The sequence below is a fragment of the Triturus cristatus genome, chromosome 2_2 (genome assembly GCF_964204655.1).
Source record: "Triturus cristatus chromosome 2_2, aTriCri1.1, whole genome shotgun sequence".
NCBI lineage: Eukaryota > Metazoa > Chordata > Amphibia > Caudata > Salamandridae > Triturus > Triturus cristatus.
Genome location: NC_140582.1, coordinates 1,006,563,192 through 1,006,580,523, shown reverse-complemented (window position 1 = coordinate 1,006,580,523; position 17,332 = coordinate 1,006,563,192). Strand labels below are relative to the sequence as shown.

Below are 17,332 nucleotides of genomic sequence, written 5' to 3'. Positions count from 1 at the left end.
TTTTAAATATTTGTGAGTCTATGCTCCAACTTCCTTGATGCAGTCCTGGCAAGGTTATATTCTGACTCTCCTTGACTAACTGCAGAGGGAACATTCACACTGATCAACCCTCCCATTGTCCTCTTAGGCCAGGTAGCAATTGCAAAACAAACATTCCTCCATTAAATGCTACTTGCTATGCAAAACCCAGCCTTCCTTTTTCCTGACTCCTCCTTTCACAAGGTAATGTATTACTCAAGAACTCTCTTTTGGACAATAGAAACATTGCTGTGGCAAAATACAGCAATCCGCCATTTGATGGGTTCTTCGGTATGAATAATATCTTGTCCTACGACCGGTAGGATTATTTATGCATCACAGAACTAAGTGACCTGTGCCACTGAAACATAGGTTATAGATGATCACTTTCCCATGTGTTACATGTAGGGAGGTCGATTCCCACCGATACACCTTCAGCTACCAGGATCATTACTCAAGTCTAGCAAGCATCTCTTCACATTGTTTGATGGAAGGCCAGGCTTACTGGCTAAATGCCCCTTTAGATATATTTGTGAAATCTCAGATCAGGATTTTTGCAGAATTGCCGCCCGATTTTGGCCTGCACATTACAAAATTCTTTAGGAATCTACAGCTGTGGCATGCCCTGACACCATACTTGGTATGATTACATGTCATAACTGTATTTAGTCCTCTGCAATCTAAATTTTCGTTTGGAGATATGGGAGCCAAATCATCTCTAAACTCTACAAATCTCTAGTCATTAGACTTGCATACAGTGGGAGAGAAAGATACAGGCAAGTTTACCAAATAAGATAAGAGGGACTCTCTTATATCTTCTAGCGAAGTGGCCATTGTGGCTAGAGGAAGCTTAGTCCAGCTTAATTAACTACTGTCACATTCAAGGTACCATCAACCTGTAGTTCTATATGTTGATGCAGGAATTACATGGAACCTACCAGTCTCTTTCAACATCAACAGTGCGGAACATGTCCAAGATTATGCTCGATACGCAGAGCAAAGAGGGAGAAACAAGATAGGGATATGAAAGAAGGCACACAAGAGATGTTGTTAGTTTGAGGTCTCATCAAATGGAGGCTCTCTTTGGTGTTCTGCAGTCTCTTATGAGTAACAGCTTTTTTGTACAAAACAGAACATAAGACTACCATTACTCTCTTTTCTTTTATCAGTTTCAACTGTGTTACATTTTGTTTATTTTACATGGATTACACTTGAATGGTTGCATTCTACAGAAACTGAAAAAATATCCAAGAATCACTCTAGCAAGAGGTGCATTTTAGTAAATACTCAGGCCCTGATGAGTATAGGTGCTATTTATTGCACCTGATATATAACGACTTACTAATCAGGTGCTGAGTCCCACTGGCTAGCCAACCAGCGCAACTCTCCCCTCCCCGGAATGGACAGTAGTGTGAGGCTGGAATAAAATCGGGGAAGGCAAGCTAGTGAATACTCTGCATAGTATCCCACCTAAAAAATACATGAAAAGGAACCTTGATCAGGAGAGTGAGGTCCTCACCTGCAAACTGAGAGAATGAATGAATGAATGAATGAATGAATGAATGAATGAATGAATGAATGAAAGTAAATTTATAACAGTGCGAATTGCTGCCCTGAGGCGTCCAAGCGCTAAAGGAACCAGATGGTAGGGTAAGTGAGGTTGAGGACCGGTAAGGAAGGAGAACTGGGTTTATTGAGAAGAATTGAACAGGTGCGTTTTTAGTTGTTTGCGGAAAGAGACGAGGTCAGGGTTGGATCTCAAATGAGAGGGGAGGGAGTTCCAGATCTTGGTGGCGTTGAAGGCAAACGTCCTTCCACCTGATCTTGTCCTTTTAATTCTAGGGACTGTTGCCATAAAAGCCTGGCTAGATCGTAGATCTCTACCTGGACGATACTGGTTTACTAGACTACGAGTGATTAGGGGTCCCGAGCCCCAGAAGGCCTGGTGAGCAATACACATTGCCTTAAAGGTGACTCTCTTACGCACTGGGAGCCAATGCAGGCTAGTCAGTGCCGCTCTAACTGGCAGTCTGCGTGAGATCTGTAGCAGGGTACGAGCAGCACAGTTTTGTACCAGCTGTAGCCTCTTTAGGGTGTACTCAGGAGCACCTAAGTAGAGGGCGTTATTAGAGTCTAAACGTGACTGTATTAGGCCCTGTACAGCCGTTTGCTTTGCCTCCATTGGGAGCAAAGGAAGGACTTTCTTCAGTGTCCTAAGCAATCCAAAACAAGTGGCTAAGAGCTTTGTGGCCTGGATGTTGAATGACAACCTTTTGTCCAGCCATACCCCTAGGCTTTTGATGTTATCCTTCGGGGCCGGGGGGGGGGCCTAGACAGGTGGGCCATAGTGAGTTAAAAAAGGTGGGATCAGCCGGGCCCAGGAGCATAAGCTCCGTTTTGTCACCATTAAGCTTTAATCATGACAGAGTCATCCAGGCCTTTACCTCCTCCAAGCATTTTATTAGTCCACCTAGAAGTGGTTGCTGAGCCTCCTGCGCTAATGAGACCACCAACTGGGTGTCGTCCGCATAGGATATGATCTTGACTCCATACGGACGAACTACCTCAGCCAGTGGCCTCATATAGATATTAAAAAGCGCGGGGCTTAGAGAGGAGCCCTGGGGGACTCCACACTTCAGGGGCATGCTGGAAGACACTGTCTGTCCGTCAAACACTTGGAATGACCTGTTACTCAGAAAAGATTTTAACCAGAGCCAGGCCTTATCCACAATGCCGACATTCGAAAGACGGTTCAGTAGGGTGTTATGACTGACCGTGTCGAACGCTGCGCTGAGATCAAGGAGGATCACTGCCACTGATCCTCCCTGATCAAGAATTTTCCTGGACTCCTCGATGACCATGAGGAGAGCGGACTCTGTTCCGTGCTTAGGTCTGAAACCTGTCTGAGTGGTGTCTAGCAGCTGGTTATCTTCAAGAAAGCTAACCAACTGGAGATTGACATACTTCTCCACGATTTTACTCACCCAGGGTAGCAGGGAGATAGGACGATAATTGCCAAAGTCCAGTGGGTCCAGGTTTGGCTTCTTTATCAGTGCTCGGACCATCGCCCGTTTCCAGGCAGGAGGGACGGTGCCAGAAGTGATGGAAGCATTCAGGAGATTTTTGATGATAGGTAAAACAACCTGAGACGCTAACAACATTGCTTCTGGGGGTGCCGGGTCAGTTGGCGAGCCAGATTTTACTTTCCGAGCCATGGACTCTACAACCTCGAGATCCATGCAAGGAAAGTAATCAAGCGTAGGTGAAGAGCTTAGAACATCGGCTGTCCTCCTGGTTTTATCCTGAACTATCAGAGGAGTGGTAGTGCAGGGAAAAGAGGCGTATATTTTATTAACTTTGGCTGAAAAGAATTCCGCCAGGTCATTGCATTGGGAAGCAGATTTTTCCTCATATCTGCTGGGAGGGGGAGGCTTTGTAAGTTTTTGCAGAAGGCCATAGATAAGTTGGCACCTGCCCGGAGGGAAAGAGTTAGGAACAAGTGCATAGGGGCCCCCTAGTTCAATGAGGACCTGAGGGGAAGGAAGCAAACCCTTCGCCAACATGAGAGGCTATGGCGCAAATCATACAATCCAGTTGTGCTCGCAAGCTACAGATCCATTCTTACTACATACAAAAAAATCCATCATGACCAGGAAGTCCGAATTTTTGAGGCGAGAATCACGGAAGCCGCTAATAAACAGAAAGAAACTTTCAGAATCCTGAAAGAACCTAGCCATAAACTAGTGCAGAAACGTACTCCAAGTCCGGTGGATCATAACCGGTTTCAGTTCTTCTTTCTCCACAAAGTCAGGGATATTTTAAGTGACATTCACAGTACACTGACTAATCAGTGCCCCCTGGATCTGGATATAGCCCCTCGAACCTCCGGTAAGCAGCTTACCTCCCTCCCAAGGCTGGACTTCGACTCTTTGTCCCTCGTGATGGACTGTGTCAAGTCAGGCTCACCAGCGGACCACTGCCCACCAAGGGTGTTCCGAATGAACCTCCCTGGAATAAAGAGGAAGATCCTTGACCTGCTTAACCGATCTCTGGAGACATGCTGTGTTCCCGCTAACCTCAAGAAAGCCAGGGTCATCTCCCCTTTGAAAAAAAGAGGGGCTGATGCAGCCTATCTTAAGAACTACAGGCCCATCTCCCAGCTCCCCTTCCTGGCGAAAGTAGTAGAACAACATGTTCTCAAAACACTGTCACTCTTTATTGAGGAACAACAGCTACTCCAGGTACGGCAGGCAGGCTTTAGGGCTCACCACAGTACGGAGCTGGTGATGCTGTCAGTACTGGACGAACTTAGAGTCATGGTCGACAACAGGAAACCGAGCACCATGGTTCTACTCGACCTATCAGCGGCGTTCGACACGGTCAATCACACACAACTTCTGACCTGGAGCACAGAATTTGGTATCAAGGGGCTGGCACACTGATGGATTGCGTCCTTCCTGTCAGGTCGGTCTCAAACGGTCCAACTGGGTGAGTGGATGTCTAATATCGGCACACTCACCTGTGGTTTTCCCCAGGGCTTAGCCCTGTCACCTCTTCTTTTCAACATCTACCTCCAGCCACTTGTGGCTGCGCCGGCCCACATGGACTGCCAAGTGTTTAACTATGCGGATGACACTCAAATAATTATTCAGATTGACAACTCTTCCCAGGCCCACGCACATGTGCAAAACATACTTAGGTACATGGTTACCTGGATGACAGCCAACTCGCTTAAAATCAATCCCGATAAAACCGAGGTCCTCGCCATTACTGCCAAAAACAACCCCTGGAATGACCTCTTCTGATACTATCCCAATGCCAGTCCCGGTCGTTAAAAGCTTAGGCATCAAAATTGATGCCAAACTTTCCATGTCAAACAAAGTTTCCACCGTGGTTTGGACCTGTCTAGGCTTACTGAGACAACTGCGGAAACTAACCCCCCTCCTCTTATTTTCCACACTACATCAGGGCGTGTCAGCATTGATTGTGTCACCGCTGGACTACGGCAATGCCCTATACATTGGCATCCCAGAGAAACTGATCAGTAAACTACAAGTGGCCATGAACGATGCGGCTCGGTTGATCTTCAGGCTCCCAAGACAGGTGCACGCCTTTACTACAGCAGTTGCACTGGCTTCCCATTAAACAGAGAGCGAGGTTCAAAGGCCTCTGCATCACCCACAAAGCCATTCAGGCCCCTGTATATATCAAAGAGCGCCTAGGGAACTATGTGCCGGGACATACCCTCCAGTCATCCGAAGCAGGCCTACTGGCCTGCCCACGGTCCAAAACAACATCTAAAGGCGGCAGAGCCTTTTCTGTACTGATCGAGCAAATATGGAATCAGCTACCTGAGAGCTGCGCAAGGAACCCGCACTCCTCCCATTCAGGAAAAGACTCAAGACTCTTCTATTCATTGAGGCTCTGGGCACAGTATAAGCCCCTTCGAGTGTTGTACATATGACTGTTGGCAGGGTTTAGCCACTCTCTCGCAGCGCTAAGAAGCCTAACGGTGATTACGTGCTTTATAAATGTCATTTAACATAACATACCACAACGATGAGGTAAAATATTTATCATGTGCGATATGTAGCACATGTTATAGGTTTCAGGGGAATAACGTGTATTTTGGTTTTGATGAACCAAAATCCACATGATGTGGTACATACCTTAGGCTTTTCCCTCTTTAAATTTTGACAGGTTTGACCTGCCAAACTTTATTTTAGTGTGAGGTATTTAATACATCCGATAAATATTGGATGTGTTAAATACAACCCAACTCATAATTCCAACCCCTGCGCAAACAGGGGTCCACGCAGAGGTTGGAAACCATGACCCACTCATAAACAGGCCCTCAACTTGTGAATTGCACAATACCTTTGACTTCCTAGAACTATGGGAATGGTCATGAGACTGGTGCTGTTCCATTGTCCTATGTTAAAGAGTCACAACTTGAGACACTGAACAGAAACAAAGTTTTGCTCAGGACTTGTAAATAACTCTGTGAAGGCACAAGAGACATTTGCTACAACATAACTAGGTGAGACAGAATTCCAGTACATAGGTATAAGGCACAGGAGAGACAGGGACAGAAGTGAAAAGCAGACCCAAGCAGAGGCTTCCTTTCATCACCAGGGAGGAAAGCCAAGCACCTGGCCATGCTCTGGGAGTGGATCCTTGTATCCCCGGCTCTTGAATTTTGTATCCTGATACTCACGTGGATCATACTGTCATTGCTTTTGGGGTGCCTTTATGGTAACATGATTGACTGTGCTGGTGATGGAAGGGGGGTGTCACTGTCTGACAACACACGTGTCAGCCACAATTCTGAGCAGCATGGCTTTTGTCATGCCGGCGTAGACAACACTGAAAAAGGGGTGTAAGGGGAGGCCAGTAATGCACAAGACCAGAGGTGAATGTAATAACCTGTGGCACCCCATGACACCTACACAGGATCTATTTCCATGAGAAAGGCCGTGGAAGATGAGCAAAGACTCTTCCTTCCTGCCTTAAGATGCCACTCGGAAATGGGAATCTTTCTTCAGACACTGTGAGTGTGTGCACATTTCATTTCTTTGGAGGAAAGTCTCTGAATTCATTTCAGAGCTCCTCAGGTGGACAGTTACACCTTCCTTGAAGTTAGCTTTATTACATATAATGGATGTCTTGGAAGACAATAGGCACTATTACGCCATCATCTATCTGAAGGGGCGTGCTTGAACACAAGGACATTACGCAGAATTGTGAGGTTAGTTCTGTTCCTCCCCTTAGTGGATGTCCCCGGAGGTATGAATAGGTGCCTGGAGAAACTGATTTATGAGGCCAGAGGATGTCCACAGAAACATCCCCAAATATTCAGTTAGAATTGGCAGGGGGCAAAGACCAGGGCTACACAGGAAGGGTTCTTTTTCTTTCTCCAATACTCATGTATCTGGCTTTGTTGCAAGCTAGCCTTACTCAGTTATACCTGTTGCAAAATTTGGAAATGTGATTTTTGTTCCTGATGATACTTGATTTATGTCTGTACTTGTTAAATGTTAAATGCAAAACAAATGTATTAAACAAAGTATGGATTTTAAACCAACACCTTATTGTACAGTGTACTAATAAAAGCCAAATGTGTATATATATATATATATATATATATATATATATATATATATATTTATATATATATATTTGTATGCTTATGTTTTCTTGAGTGCATATAGTATTCTGTGTTGCTGCTCGCAAGAACCCACATTTAGCTATTGTTTCTATTTCTGTACTGCCCAGGTTAATGGACTGCGAGCAGTCTCTAGAGGAATGTATGATGGACCAGTGTTTGACCTGCCAGTCACCCAAAAGTATGCTACTCCTGCCCCTTCCCCAGTCAGGGCCCAGCCTCCACCAATCCGAAACCTTCACCAATCCAACTTCAGCTTTTCAGGTATGACAACAAGTGAATTGAAAGACATTGTAATGTTTCCACATAGCACAGAGACCAAACATCATAGTAGCAGACAAGTACTCAAAGTACTCCAGGTACATCAATATAATGCATACTAGCGTTGCAACTTCCGCCTTACAAGATGGCACAAAAAACTGTAATGCAAGAGGTGTTATGGGCGATGGTGATGAAGATGCTGTTGATACTGGTAGTGTCACTCCTTGCGGTGGTCTATGGCTCCCTTCCTGAGGGCTTGTCTATCATGCCTTTGCCAGCAAATCTCAGAGATGGAGTCTGCTTTCTTCAGGTTTAGGTCTTGCTGCATAAAGATTACTACCCTTCACTGCCTTTCTCTTGAGTGACAGGACATGGGCCGTTCCCACAACTTCTGTAGCGCTTAAAACATTTAAAATCATCTTCTATTGTTCCTTACCCGAAATCCATGATGCTTTTTTCTTCTAGTCTCTACAGCTGGATACTGGCCAGAAGTCTTTCTTTTGTACCAATCCAAACTAAGACCTCTATGGTGTGTTCCCAATCCAAGATGATATCTCCTCTTGCTATTGAGGTCACTTTCTGTCCAAATAATACTGCTGGAACCACAATACTATGTGCTCTCTACCATATGTAGATTCTGAGGCACGCCTTATGGAAATATGATAATGTGGACATCAGCAACAAATCCAGTAAATGTACACAAACCTGACCTTCGCAAATTAGTCGGAAGAACCCAAAAAAGGGAGTTTCCAATTAAAAAGAAATTGCAATAAAAAAAAAAAAACGTCTTAGATAATTGTGGCATGATCAGAATAATGCTAAAGTGTTGGAACAGGCAGGAACATTGTCAGCCACCGTCTGGCAGCACTTCACTCAAGAGAAGATAAAATAGGGCCTGATTTACAGTTTGGCAGTATTTACTATGTCCATAATGGTGGAAGAGGACATTACATATGCCACTCTGACGGACAGAGGACAGCCATATTTAAAGATCCCTGGTGGCCCTGTGGTGCTCTCTATGGGTTCACAGGCTCCTGTAAAGGCACTAAAAGTTTGGAGAGAGTCATCCATATTTCAGGAAACGGCTCACTAAACGTTTTTGTTGTTCAAAAACAAACCCCTCAAGTGAGAGTTTGATTTTGAAAAAAAAAAATTCTAATGACCCTCACACGCTGGGAGTTTCCTTCCAGGGTGTGAGGGTAGTTAGTATTTTTGTAATGATCGTGACCATCAGGTTTTCCCTGGCAGGCCCAAGAAGGAAAAGAAAGAATAACAGACCGTCTGATCTAAGTAAGGTGGATGGTCTAATGTTCCTGCACTGTTGATCCTTACCGTCAATGGTGGTTTCCGACAGAAGAGGCGGCGGGAGCACCCCTGTTGAAAACCGGTGGTCTGCCCAACTAACTCCGATAGAATAGGCAAACCGAGGATTTGACAGAGAAGCTCTGACTGTCGGACTGATGGGATCTCTGTTACCTAAGAACAGTGCATGGACATGTGGCAATTTTGCTTCTGTAGCGCTGCGTTACCGCTCACATAAAGTCTATTTTTGACCCTATTTTTTGTTTGCCTTCATCAATTAGTGGGGTCAAAAGGCTACTGCTTTAAATTACCTTTTCGAAGCTCCATCCATAGTTTTTCCAAGTCAAAGTAAATGCCTAACATCTGCATTCTACTGCTTGAGCAAAACACTTTTGGGAAAATGTAAAGTGTTATAACATTGATTCATAATAAACCAGTGCATAACGTAATGGTTTTCTAAAGCTAAAACCAGCAACTATTTACAGATTGTTGGAAATGGGAGTCAACAGTTGGCAAAGGTAGGTAACTTTGTCCAAATAGGGTCCCTTGCTTCTAGTCAGGGTAAGGGGGATACACACTTTAGATAACCCCTGCTCACCCCCTTGGTAGTTTGGCACGAGCAGACAGGCTTATCCCAAAGGCAATGTGTAAAGTATTTGTGCCAACACTCACAGTAACGCAGTAAAAACACCACAAATGGACACCACACCAGTTTCGAAAAATAAAATATCTTTATCTAAACTTAACAAGACCAAAACAACAAAAATCCAACATACACAGTTAAAAATATGACTTTCAAAAGGTTTCAAGAACTTGTACTATAGAAAACTATGGATGCGTGACTTTTACACAAAGTACCGGTAGTTGCATCAAAATTCACAAGGCCAAACAGCCGCAGAGTCGAAAAAAAAAGAGATGCGTCAACTCCTGAGACCTTGGGGAGGCGATGGGACAGTCCCGCTACACGCAGAGGAAGGGTTGCGTCGAATCCGGCCTGTATGGGGAGTGATGCGTTGATTCTTTGTGATGGTTCTGGTCCGCAGGTGATGCATCAGGAAGCCTTGCAGCACAGATGTGATGCATGGAAATGCGGTATGCATCGGCGTTGAGAGGTGCTGCATTGGTTATTCTGCCGTGATCCCTCGATGCGTCGATTCTTGTAGCGGCGACGTGTTGCGTCGGTTTTCGCAGCGGCACGGTGATGCGTGGAAATTCTTCCCGCACCGTGGAGATGCATCTGATAAACAGCGATGCGTCGATTTTTGCAGTTCTTTAAATTTCTTCTTTCGTCCAGATCCCAAACAGCAGTAATAACCTCAATGAATCAATCAATCAATCAATCAATCAATCAATCAATCAATCAATCAATCAGGGGAATTGTATGCCGGCTACTCACCCGTGAGGGTCTCAAGGTGCTTGGGCGGGGGGTGAGCCGCGCCCTATCAGTCAAAAAGCTAGGTCTTGAGCGTCTTCCTGAAGATGTTTAGGGAGCGGGCGCATCTGATGTTGAGCGGGAGCTCGTTCCAGGTCTTGCCTGTGATGTAGGAGAAGGTTCTTCTACCTGTTCTGGCTCTGCAGATGCGTGGGATTTCGGCAAGGCTGAGGTCGGTGGATCGGAGGTTTCTCTTGGGTACACGGAAGGAGATTCGCTTGTTGAGGTACTGGGGTCCAGTGTTGTGGAGGCATTTGTAGGTGTGGGTGAGTATCTTGAAAGTGACTCTCTTCTCAACGGGGAGCCAGTGGAGGTTCTGTAGGTATTGGGTGGTGCGTTCGTGTTGAGGAATGCCGAGGACGAGTCTGGCTGCGGTGTTCTGCATGTTCTGAAGCTTGCGGAGCAGAGACTTCTTGATCCCGGTGTTGAGGGCATTTCCATAGTCTAGTCTGCTGGTCATGAGTGCGTGGGTGACGGCCTTCCTTGATTCGGGGGGAAAGTCTTTCGGAGGATATAGAAGGTGTAGAAACAGCTGGGTCTCTCCGAGTTGAGCTTCAGGCAGTTTCTGCTCATCCAGCATGTGACGTCCTTCATTCCATCCTGTTGAGTCTGATGGTGTTTGGGCCCTTGGTGAGGGAGAGGATGAGCTGGGTGTCGTTGGCATAGGATACTATGCTGAGTCCGTGCTGTCTGACGATGGCAGCGAGGGGGGCCATGTAGATGTTGAAGAGCGTGAGGCTGAGCGATGATCCTTGGGGCACTCCGCAGTTGATTTCCATGGGTTCGGAGAGGAAAGGTGGTAGTCTGATTCTTTGGGTTCCCCCGGTGAGGAACGAGCAGACCCATTTGAGGGCAGTTCCTTGTATGCCGGCATCATGTAGTCTGGCGGTGAGTGTATGGTGTCGAACACTGCAGAGAGGTCGAGTAGGATTAGGGCTGCGGTGTGCCCTTGTTCGAGGAGGGTGTAGATGTCATCTGTGGTGGTGAGTAGAGCGGTTTCATGCTGTGGTTGCTGCGGAATCCGGATTGGGAGGGGTCGAGGATGGAGTTTTTTCGATGGATTTGGTTAGTTGTGCATTGACGGTCTTCTTGGTGACTTTGGCCATGAAGGGGAGGAGGGAGATGGGTCGGTAGTTCTTTAGATCGGTGGGGTCTGCTGTGGGCTTCTTGAGCAGAGGTCTGACTTCTGCGCGTTTCCAGTCATCGGGAAAGATGCCGGTCTTGAAGGTGTTGTTGATGGTGTGTTGTAGTTCGGGAGTGATGGCGGCTCTGTGGAAGATGTGTGGGGGGCAGGGGTCCATGGGGGCCCTTGAGTGGATGCCTTTCATGGTCAAAGTGGTGTCTTCGGTGGTGACTGGGGTCCCGGAGGAGATGGTGGGCTGGATGGCGTTGCTGGAGCAGGACGTGGTTTCGGATTGGCTTGTGTGGTCAATGAAGTTGTCATAGAGTGCCTTGATTTTCAGATGGAAGTAGGATCCTAGCTTGTCGCAGAGGTCCTGGGCAGGGGTGATGTCCATGGTTTGGCTGGGGGGCTTGGTGAATTCCTGGATGATGCTGAAGAGTTGCTTGGAGTTGCCGGCGTTGGCTAGGGTCTTGTTTTGGATAAAGGTCCTTTTGGTGGATCTGAAGAATTGGTGGTATTCCGTCATTGCTGTTTCTCCAGTTCTTCTCAAGACATCTCTAGGCGAGTCTGAATTCTTGGAGGTCGGCAGTGAACCAGGTGGCTTTACTGGGGCGCTGTCTGTCGGGGTTGCGTAGTGGTGCAAGCTTGTCTACTTAGCTGGAGACCCATCTGTGGAGTCCTTTGGCTGCGAGGTTGGTGTCGGTCGACGTGCTGGGGGCGTTGTGGTTGAGGGTGGAGTTGAGTTGTTCCTCAGTAACTTTGCTCCCGGTCCTTCATGTGGGGCATGGTGCAGCTTTAGGCAGCGTGTGTTCGTCGACATGGGAATGTATGCAGTGGTGGGCTGTCCATGGGGGTTGCGTGGTGTGGTTGAAGTGGATGTTGTTTCCTTCAGCGTTTCCTCCTGCGAAGATGGGGTTGAGGTTGTGTCCTGCCTTGTGGGTAGGCGTGGGACGAGCTGTTTCAGTTCGATGTTGTCCAGGAGGTAGGCGGAGTTGGGGTCGCTGGGGTTATCGAGGTGGAAGTTAAGGTCTCCGATGAGTATGTTGTCCATGCAGGCGATGGTGAGGGGTGCGATGAGGTCAGCGACGGTGGTGGCGAATGAAGCGCGGGATCCAGGGGGTCTGTAGGCAAGGGTGTCATGGAGAGTGGTTATGGGGCTGGTCTGGATCTGGAAGTGAAGGTGTTTGGTGGTGGGGAAGGAGTCCTTCATGGTGGAGGTGGAGAGTCAGAGGGAAATCTTGTGTACGATGGTGAGTCCTCCTCCCGGGTGGTTGGGGCGGTCCTCCCTCTGGATCTAGGCTCCGTCGGGGATGGTGGTGGCGATGTCGGGGCAGAGGAGGCATTGGTCCAGGTTTCTATAAAGAAAGCAATGTCTGGTGAGAGGGTGTTGAGGAGGTTTCAGATCTCTACGGTGTGTCTGTGCAGGGACTGCACGTCGAGGAGGATGCACTTCAGGTTTTTGGTGTTTTGGACGTTCGGTGCGGGGGCCGTGGGAGTGCGGTCAGAGGTGAAGGATTAGCAGCAGTGGCGGCAGGAGAACTGGCCGTGGGTGGTGTTCGGCATCGACCGCTGGCAGTTGTTGTTCCTTCCGGGGTTGAGTGCGTGGAGGGCAGCAGAGTTGTAGTGGTGGGAGGTTGCAGATCCAGGGTTCCTGGTGCTAGCAGCGGTCGGGTTGCGGATGGGTGCAGACGGACTTGCCTTTGGCGCGCCTTCTGTTCGCCAGCAGTGTGGTTGCACTGCGGCCTCCATTAAGTAGGGGAGGGGGAGGGAAGCGCGGGAAGCGGCGGGGGGAGGGGCACGGAGATAGCAGCGGCGGGAAGGGCACAGGGGACGGGCATCTGCAAAATCAAAGTGCAGTTTCAGAACAGATTCCATGGGCGGTTTAGGAAAACATAGGACCAAAGAATGGTCACTTACTTGCATAAATATCTGCTGGCCCATGCCAGATTAATCAGCTGGGCCTGACATTGTATTGAGATCTAGGGACATAAATGAAAAGAGCGCTAATGTTCTGAAACTGCACCTTGATTTTGCAGGTGCCCGCCCCCGCTCTCGTCCTTCTTCCTCTCCAGCCTTCAGTGAAAGGCTGCCCATGGTAACAACCCTTTGGGGCTAAGGGCCACTGTATATTTGATCCCTTTGGGAGGATCCCATTTTTAAGGTGTTCTATGTTTTATCCCTAGGTAATCCCTTTCCCTCTCCTCCCACTTCTGTCCTTAGGAAGACCCGCCGTAATGGACACAAAAGCCTACATGTTTCTTGGGGTCAAAACGTCAACATTTACCTTATTAGCCAGCTTGAACAACAGAGATTTATCACTGTGTTACTGTTTAAAACCATGGCTACTCACTGTTTTGATACATTGTGAATAATAGGCTCAAATAATGAGCCATATGTTTTTAAAATAACGGACTGTTGTGATTCACACTTAATCCTTTATTCACTTTCCTACCCTCACTTGAACCACGATCACTTCACCCCAACCCTTCTCTCTTTTTCTCCCTAGGGGCATTTTTTATGTAACAGTGTCTAAATGATTATACAAATTGATCTATGTCCAGTGTAATTAAATAACACTGTGTACAACTTATACTTTTCGTGCTCTCAATTAAAAAAAATTCTCTGATTAATGTATATTTTATGTGTTGCTAAATTGTTTTCTGGGACCATTGTTCCTAAGTACTGTTTTGCACCCAGGTCCCAGAGACTGTTTGGGTTTACACTTTTCAGGTAACAACCTCATCTCGAACACAGCACCCCAGAATGACTCCACCGGCTAGCCTGCTGGCCTACTGATCTGAGCCTCAGGGATATAAAAGATTCCCCAAACAGCTCCTGGATCCAGCTGAAGTGAGTTCCTGGCCCCCAAGTGGCTCCCTGGACCCCTGGTGTGGTTCAGTGAGCTTAAATCAAGCTTTTGAGGTCTTTGTGACTGCAAGCTGGTCTGTTTGCACTGAGTCCACGATGCTCGCACCAAACAAAAATCAGTGCAAAGCACCTCCGCCCATTCCTTCACATTGCAGCATTGACCGCTCACTGGGGGACCACCAGCACTAGCTTCAGCCTGGCCATCCACTATGCCCAGCCTACACTTTGAACCACGCCAATATCCTGCCATGACACTCTCCTTGCTCCCCATGTCCCTCTTCAATGCGAACGGAACTCTTGGCACAAAACGTGAGTAGAGTAAAACTTCAGCAGGACTAATCTAGGACTATATTGCTGTCAGCCTGAACCTTTGACTTTGACCCAGTCCAGCGCAACCAGATTGTCGCGGTTGGGACTTTGTGCTTTTAGGCGCTATTTTACACATTATTGTTTAAAAATTTAGAACTCCACTTTTACTGATTAGATTTTTGATGCTTGGTTTTGTTTTATTACATTTTGCTCTATTTTTCTAAACTGGTGTGGAATCTTTTTGTGTGTTTTTTTCACAGTTTTACTGTTTGAAGTATTGCACAAATACTTTGCACATTGCCTCTAAATTAAGCCCGACTGCTCTGTGCCAAGCTATCAAGGGACTAAACAGAGGTTAACCTGAGATTTGCTTGTGCCTTACCCTGACAAGGATTGTGGTTGCTGGTTGACCAGAACACACACCCCAGTCAACCAGCAACCCAATTTCTCAACAGGTTTAACATGCTGGAATATATGAGGGGAAAACTATGGGGGTATGGCAGGTATCCCACAGCTCGTAATTCTGATTCCTCTGCAAACAAACATTTTCCCAGGGTTCTGAATTTAGCTCTGCAGTTTTAATGAGCCTGTCCATTTGGTTACTGTAACACTGTCAAAATGAAGCACTAGCTTTGAGAAGCTATGTTCCGAAGTAGCTGTATTATTAATTGTTTGCACTTTTTGTACCTATGTTTATTTATGCATACAAAACTATTTCCCTTATGACATCTAACATCTTTTGTGACCAGGTTACTCCTTTGCAAGTGCTCAAGTGAATGACAACCACACACGCCGCACTGGACACCGCATCGTAGCGCCACCTGGTGGCCGCTCCAACATTACCAGCCTTGGGTGAACATGAAGGATAAACAGATGAGCAGAAGCAAAGTATTTTGGGAATCAAATCAATTCCCTTCTGCACCAGTGTTTTTCAGCCCAGTGGCAACTGTGAAATAATGAATGTCTGTTGTTTGCTTATTTTTGTGATTAGTAGAAGGGGATACTTGCTCTTTGTACTTGTGGGACACCATGCCTCCCAAGTGTGCTTACATGACTGAGTCACCTTAAAGCGATTAGCTTTTAGTGTCACTGTTAGTGACATCAGTATTTTTTAGCTTTGTCTTGGATGATTCATTTGCACATCTGAGCTGTGTTATGGTTGATAGTGCATGGTACTGAACTGTTTACAGCACACAGAATGTTGTCTGGGAGTGAGTCAGCCAGACAACATTGCCAATTAATGGAGTTTCACACTGCCAAGATGAAACTCCATACTTCGAAATGTAACCAACTTGCTCGAAGAGACAGTATGCGGACTAAATGAATATGCGGTAGGCTAGACATATTGAATTTATTATTAACTTGAATTGCAGCGGTAAAGTAAAATGAAACCTGCGATGAATACAAAACACGACTTCGCCTACAGCTTACACAGGAATTGTACAATTATGTCTGTTTTCACTCTGTAATCTGTATAAATATTAAGCAAAACCTACTGAATGCCAAGAAAAAAACATCAGGCTTAGGATTCATGTATTAACTTGGCAACTCTGGAATCTGTTTACAGGAATGTTTGGTATGTCAGTTCTAGTTATTATCAAATTTTACACGTTTTTTACAAGGATTTGCTTTCCAATCACATGCTGTTTTTACTTTTTCTGTAACTAGTGTATTAGCAATTATTCTAATCCTAAATTGAAACACGTAAAAATAAACAAAATTAAACCTTGAACGCCCTGAGATGTATGCATATGTTGCTTAGTCGCGAATGAATATATTTTTTTCAAAATCGCACAAAGCAGGACCCACAGTTCACAAAGTCACTAAACAGTATCAAGAAATAGCAATCTATTAAAAGCATGCATTGGCAAAGCAAGTAGGTCTGCCCTCTTCACTTATTGGAGAGTGTGTGTGTGTGTGCGCTTTTCTAGATGGGCAAACATGAGAATACGTTAATGTGCGGGTAGTAGATGGATGATGAGTGTATGGATGGATAAAAGTGTGAGTGACGTAGTACTGGGCACTCATGAAGAGCTGCTATGGAGGAGGAATGGGGACTAAGATACTGAAAAAGGAGAACAATTGACGGTTCTCGCATAGGGTTAGGTGTTGGCTTTGCAGAGGATGTTGCATTTTAGTTTTCAAGAGAGTGATATGTAGTCAGTTTTGTTTTCTGTAAGTGTTCTGTGCTGCTGTGCAGTGCTGTGCAGTGGGTGACGTACTCATCGCTATGCGTTGCAGGGGACTTTACTTCAGACCTGCATCTGGTCTGCAGTGTGTGATCCACAGACGTGTTGCGTTCTTCCAGAGGTGTAAGTTTCTGAGGTAAAGGCTGTGTCCTGCTCTGAAGGGATTCATTCACAACCAGCGGCGGCTGCTCCATTTGGGCAGAGGTGCGTCGCCCCCACTGCTGTAGGCACAGGAAAAGTGAAAAAATAAAATGGTGATAAAGTCACTTTATTACCATTTTATTTTTAGGTCTCGCCTGACCCAGCGCATGCGCTGGTCTGGCAAGACATTTTGTGAGGGCTCCAAAAAGTGCTACCAGGCCAGCCTAGACCTACAGTGCATGTGAGTGGGCGCGTGCATCGCGCTTTACCGCTATCACTTTCACTTTCGCGGCCGCTTGGATGTTTGATCGCGGTCACTTTCAATGCTTGTTTTTTTTTTTTTTTTAACTTTCAGCCCGAGGCGCGCGCTTATTTTACTAATCCTCGTTTTCTTCTCTTACCTTTCCCTCTCATGTATACTTTTTCTGTTTCTTCCTCTCTCTGTGTTATCCCATATTTTCATTACTCCTTCATTCCTGTTTCTCGTTTTCCTTTGGTCTGCATTCCAGCCCACCACCCATACC

The 17,332-nt window shown here is 46.3% G+C and overlaps 1 protein-coding gene across 2 annotated transcripts in view; it reads left to right on the top strand.

Moving 5' to 3' along the window:
- The window catches only part of CRMP1 (collapsin response mediator protein 1), a 207,313-nt gene extending 191,103 nt beyond the window's left edge, over window positions 1-16,210 (top strand). For both annotated transcript variants that reach the window (XM_085642439.1, XM_085642440.1), the window contains exons 13-14: window positions 7,294-7,447; window positions 15,228-16,210. In XM_085642439.1, coding sequence (XP_085498565.1) covers window positions 7,294-7,447; window positions 15,228-15,334 — 261 coding nt within the window. In that variant the 3' untranslated portion in view covers window positions 15,335-16,210. The remainder of the gene's footprint in view (window positions 1-7,293; window positions 7,448-15,227) is intronic.
- Window positions 16,211-17,332: the final 1,122 nt, after the last annotated feature.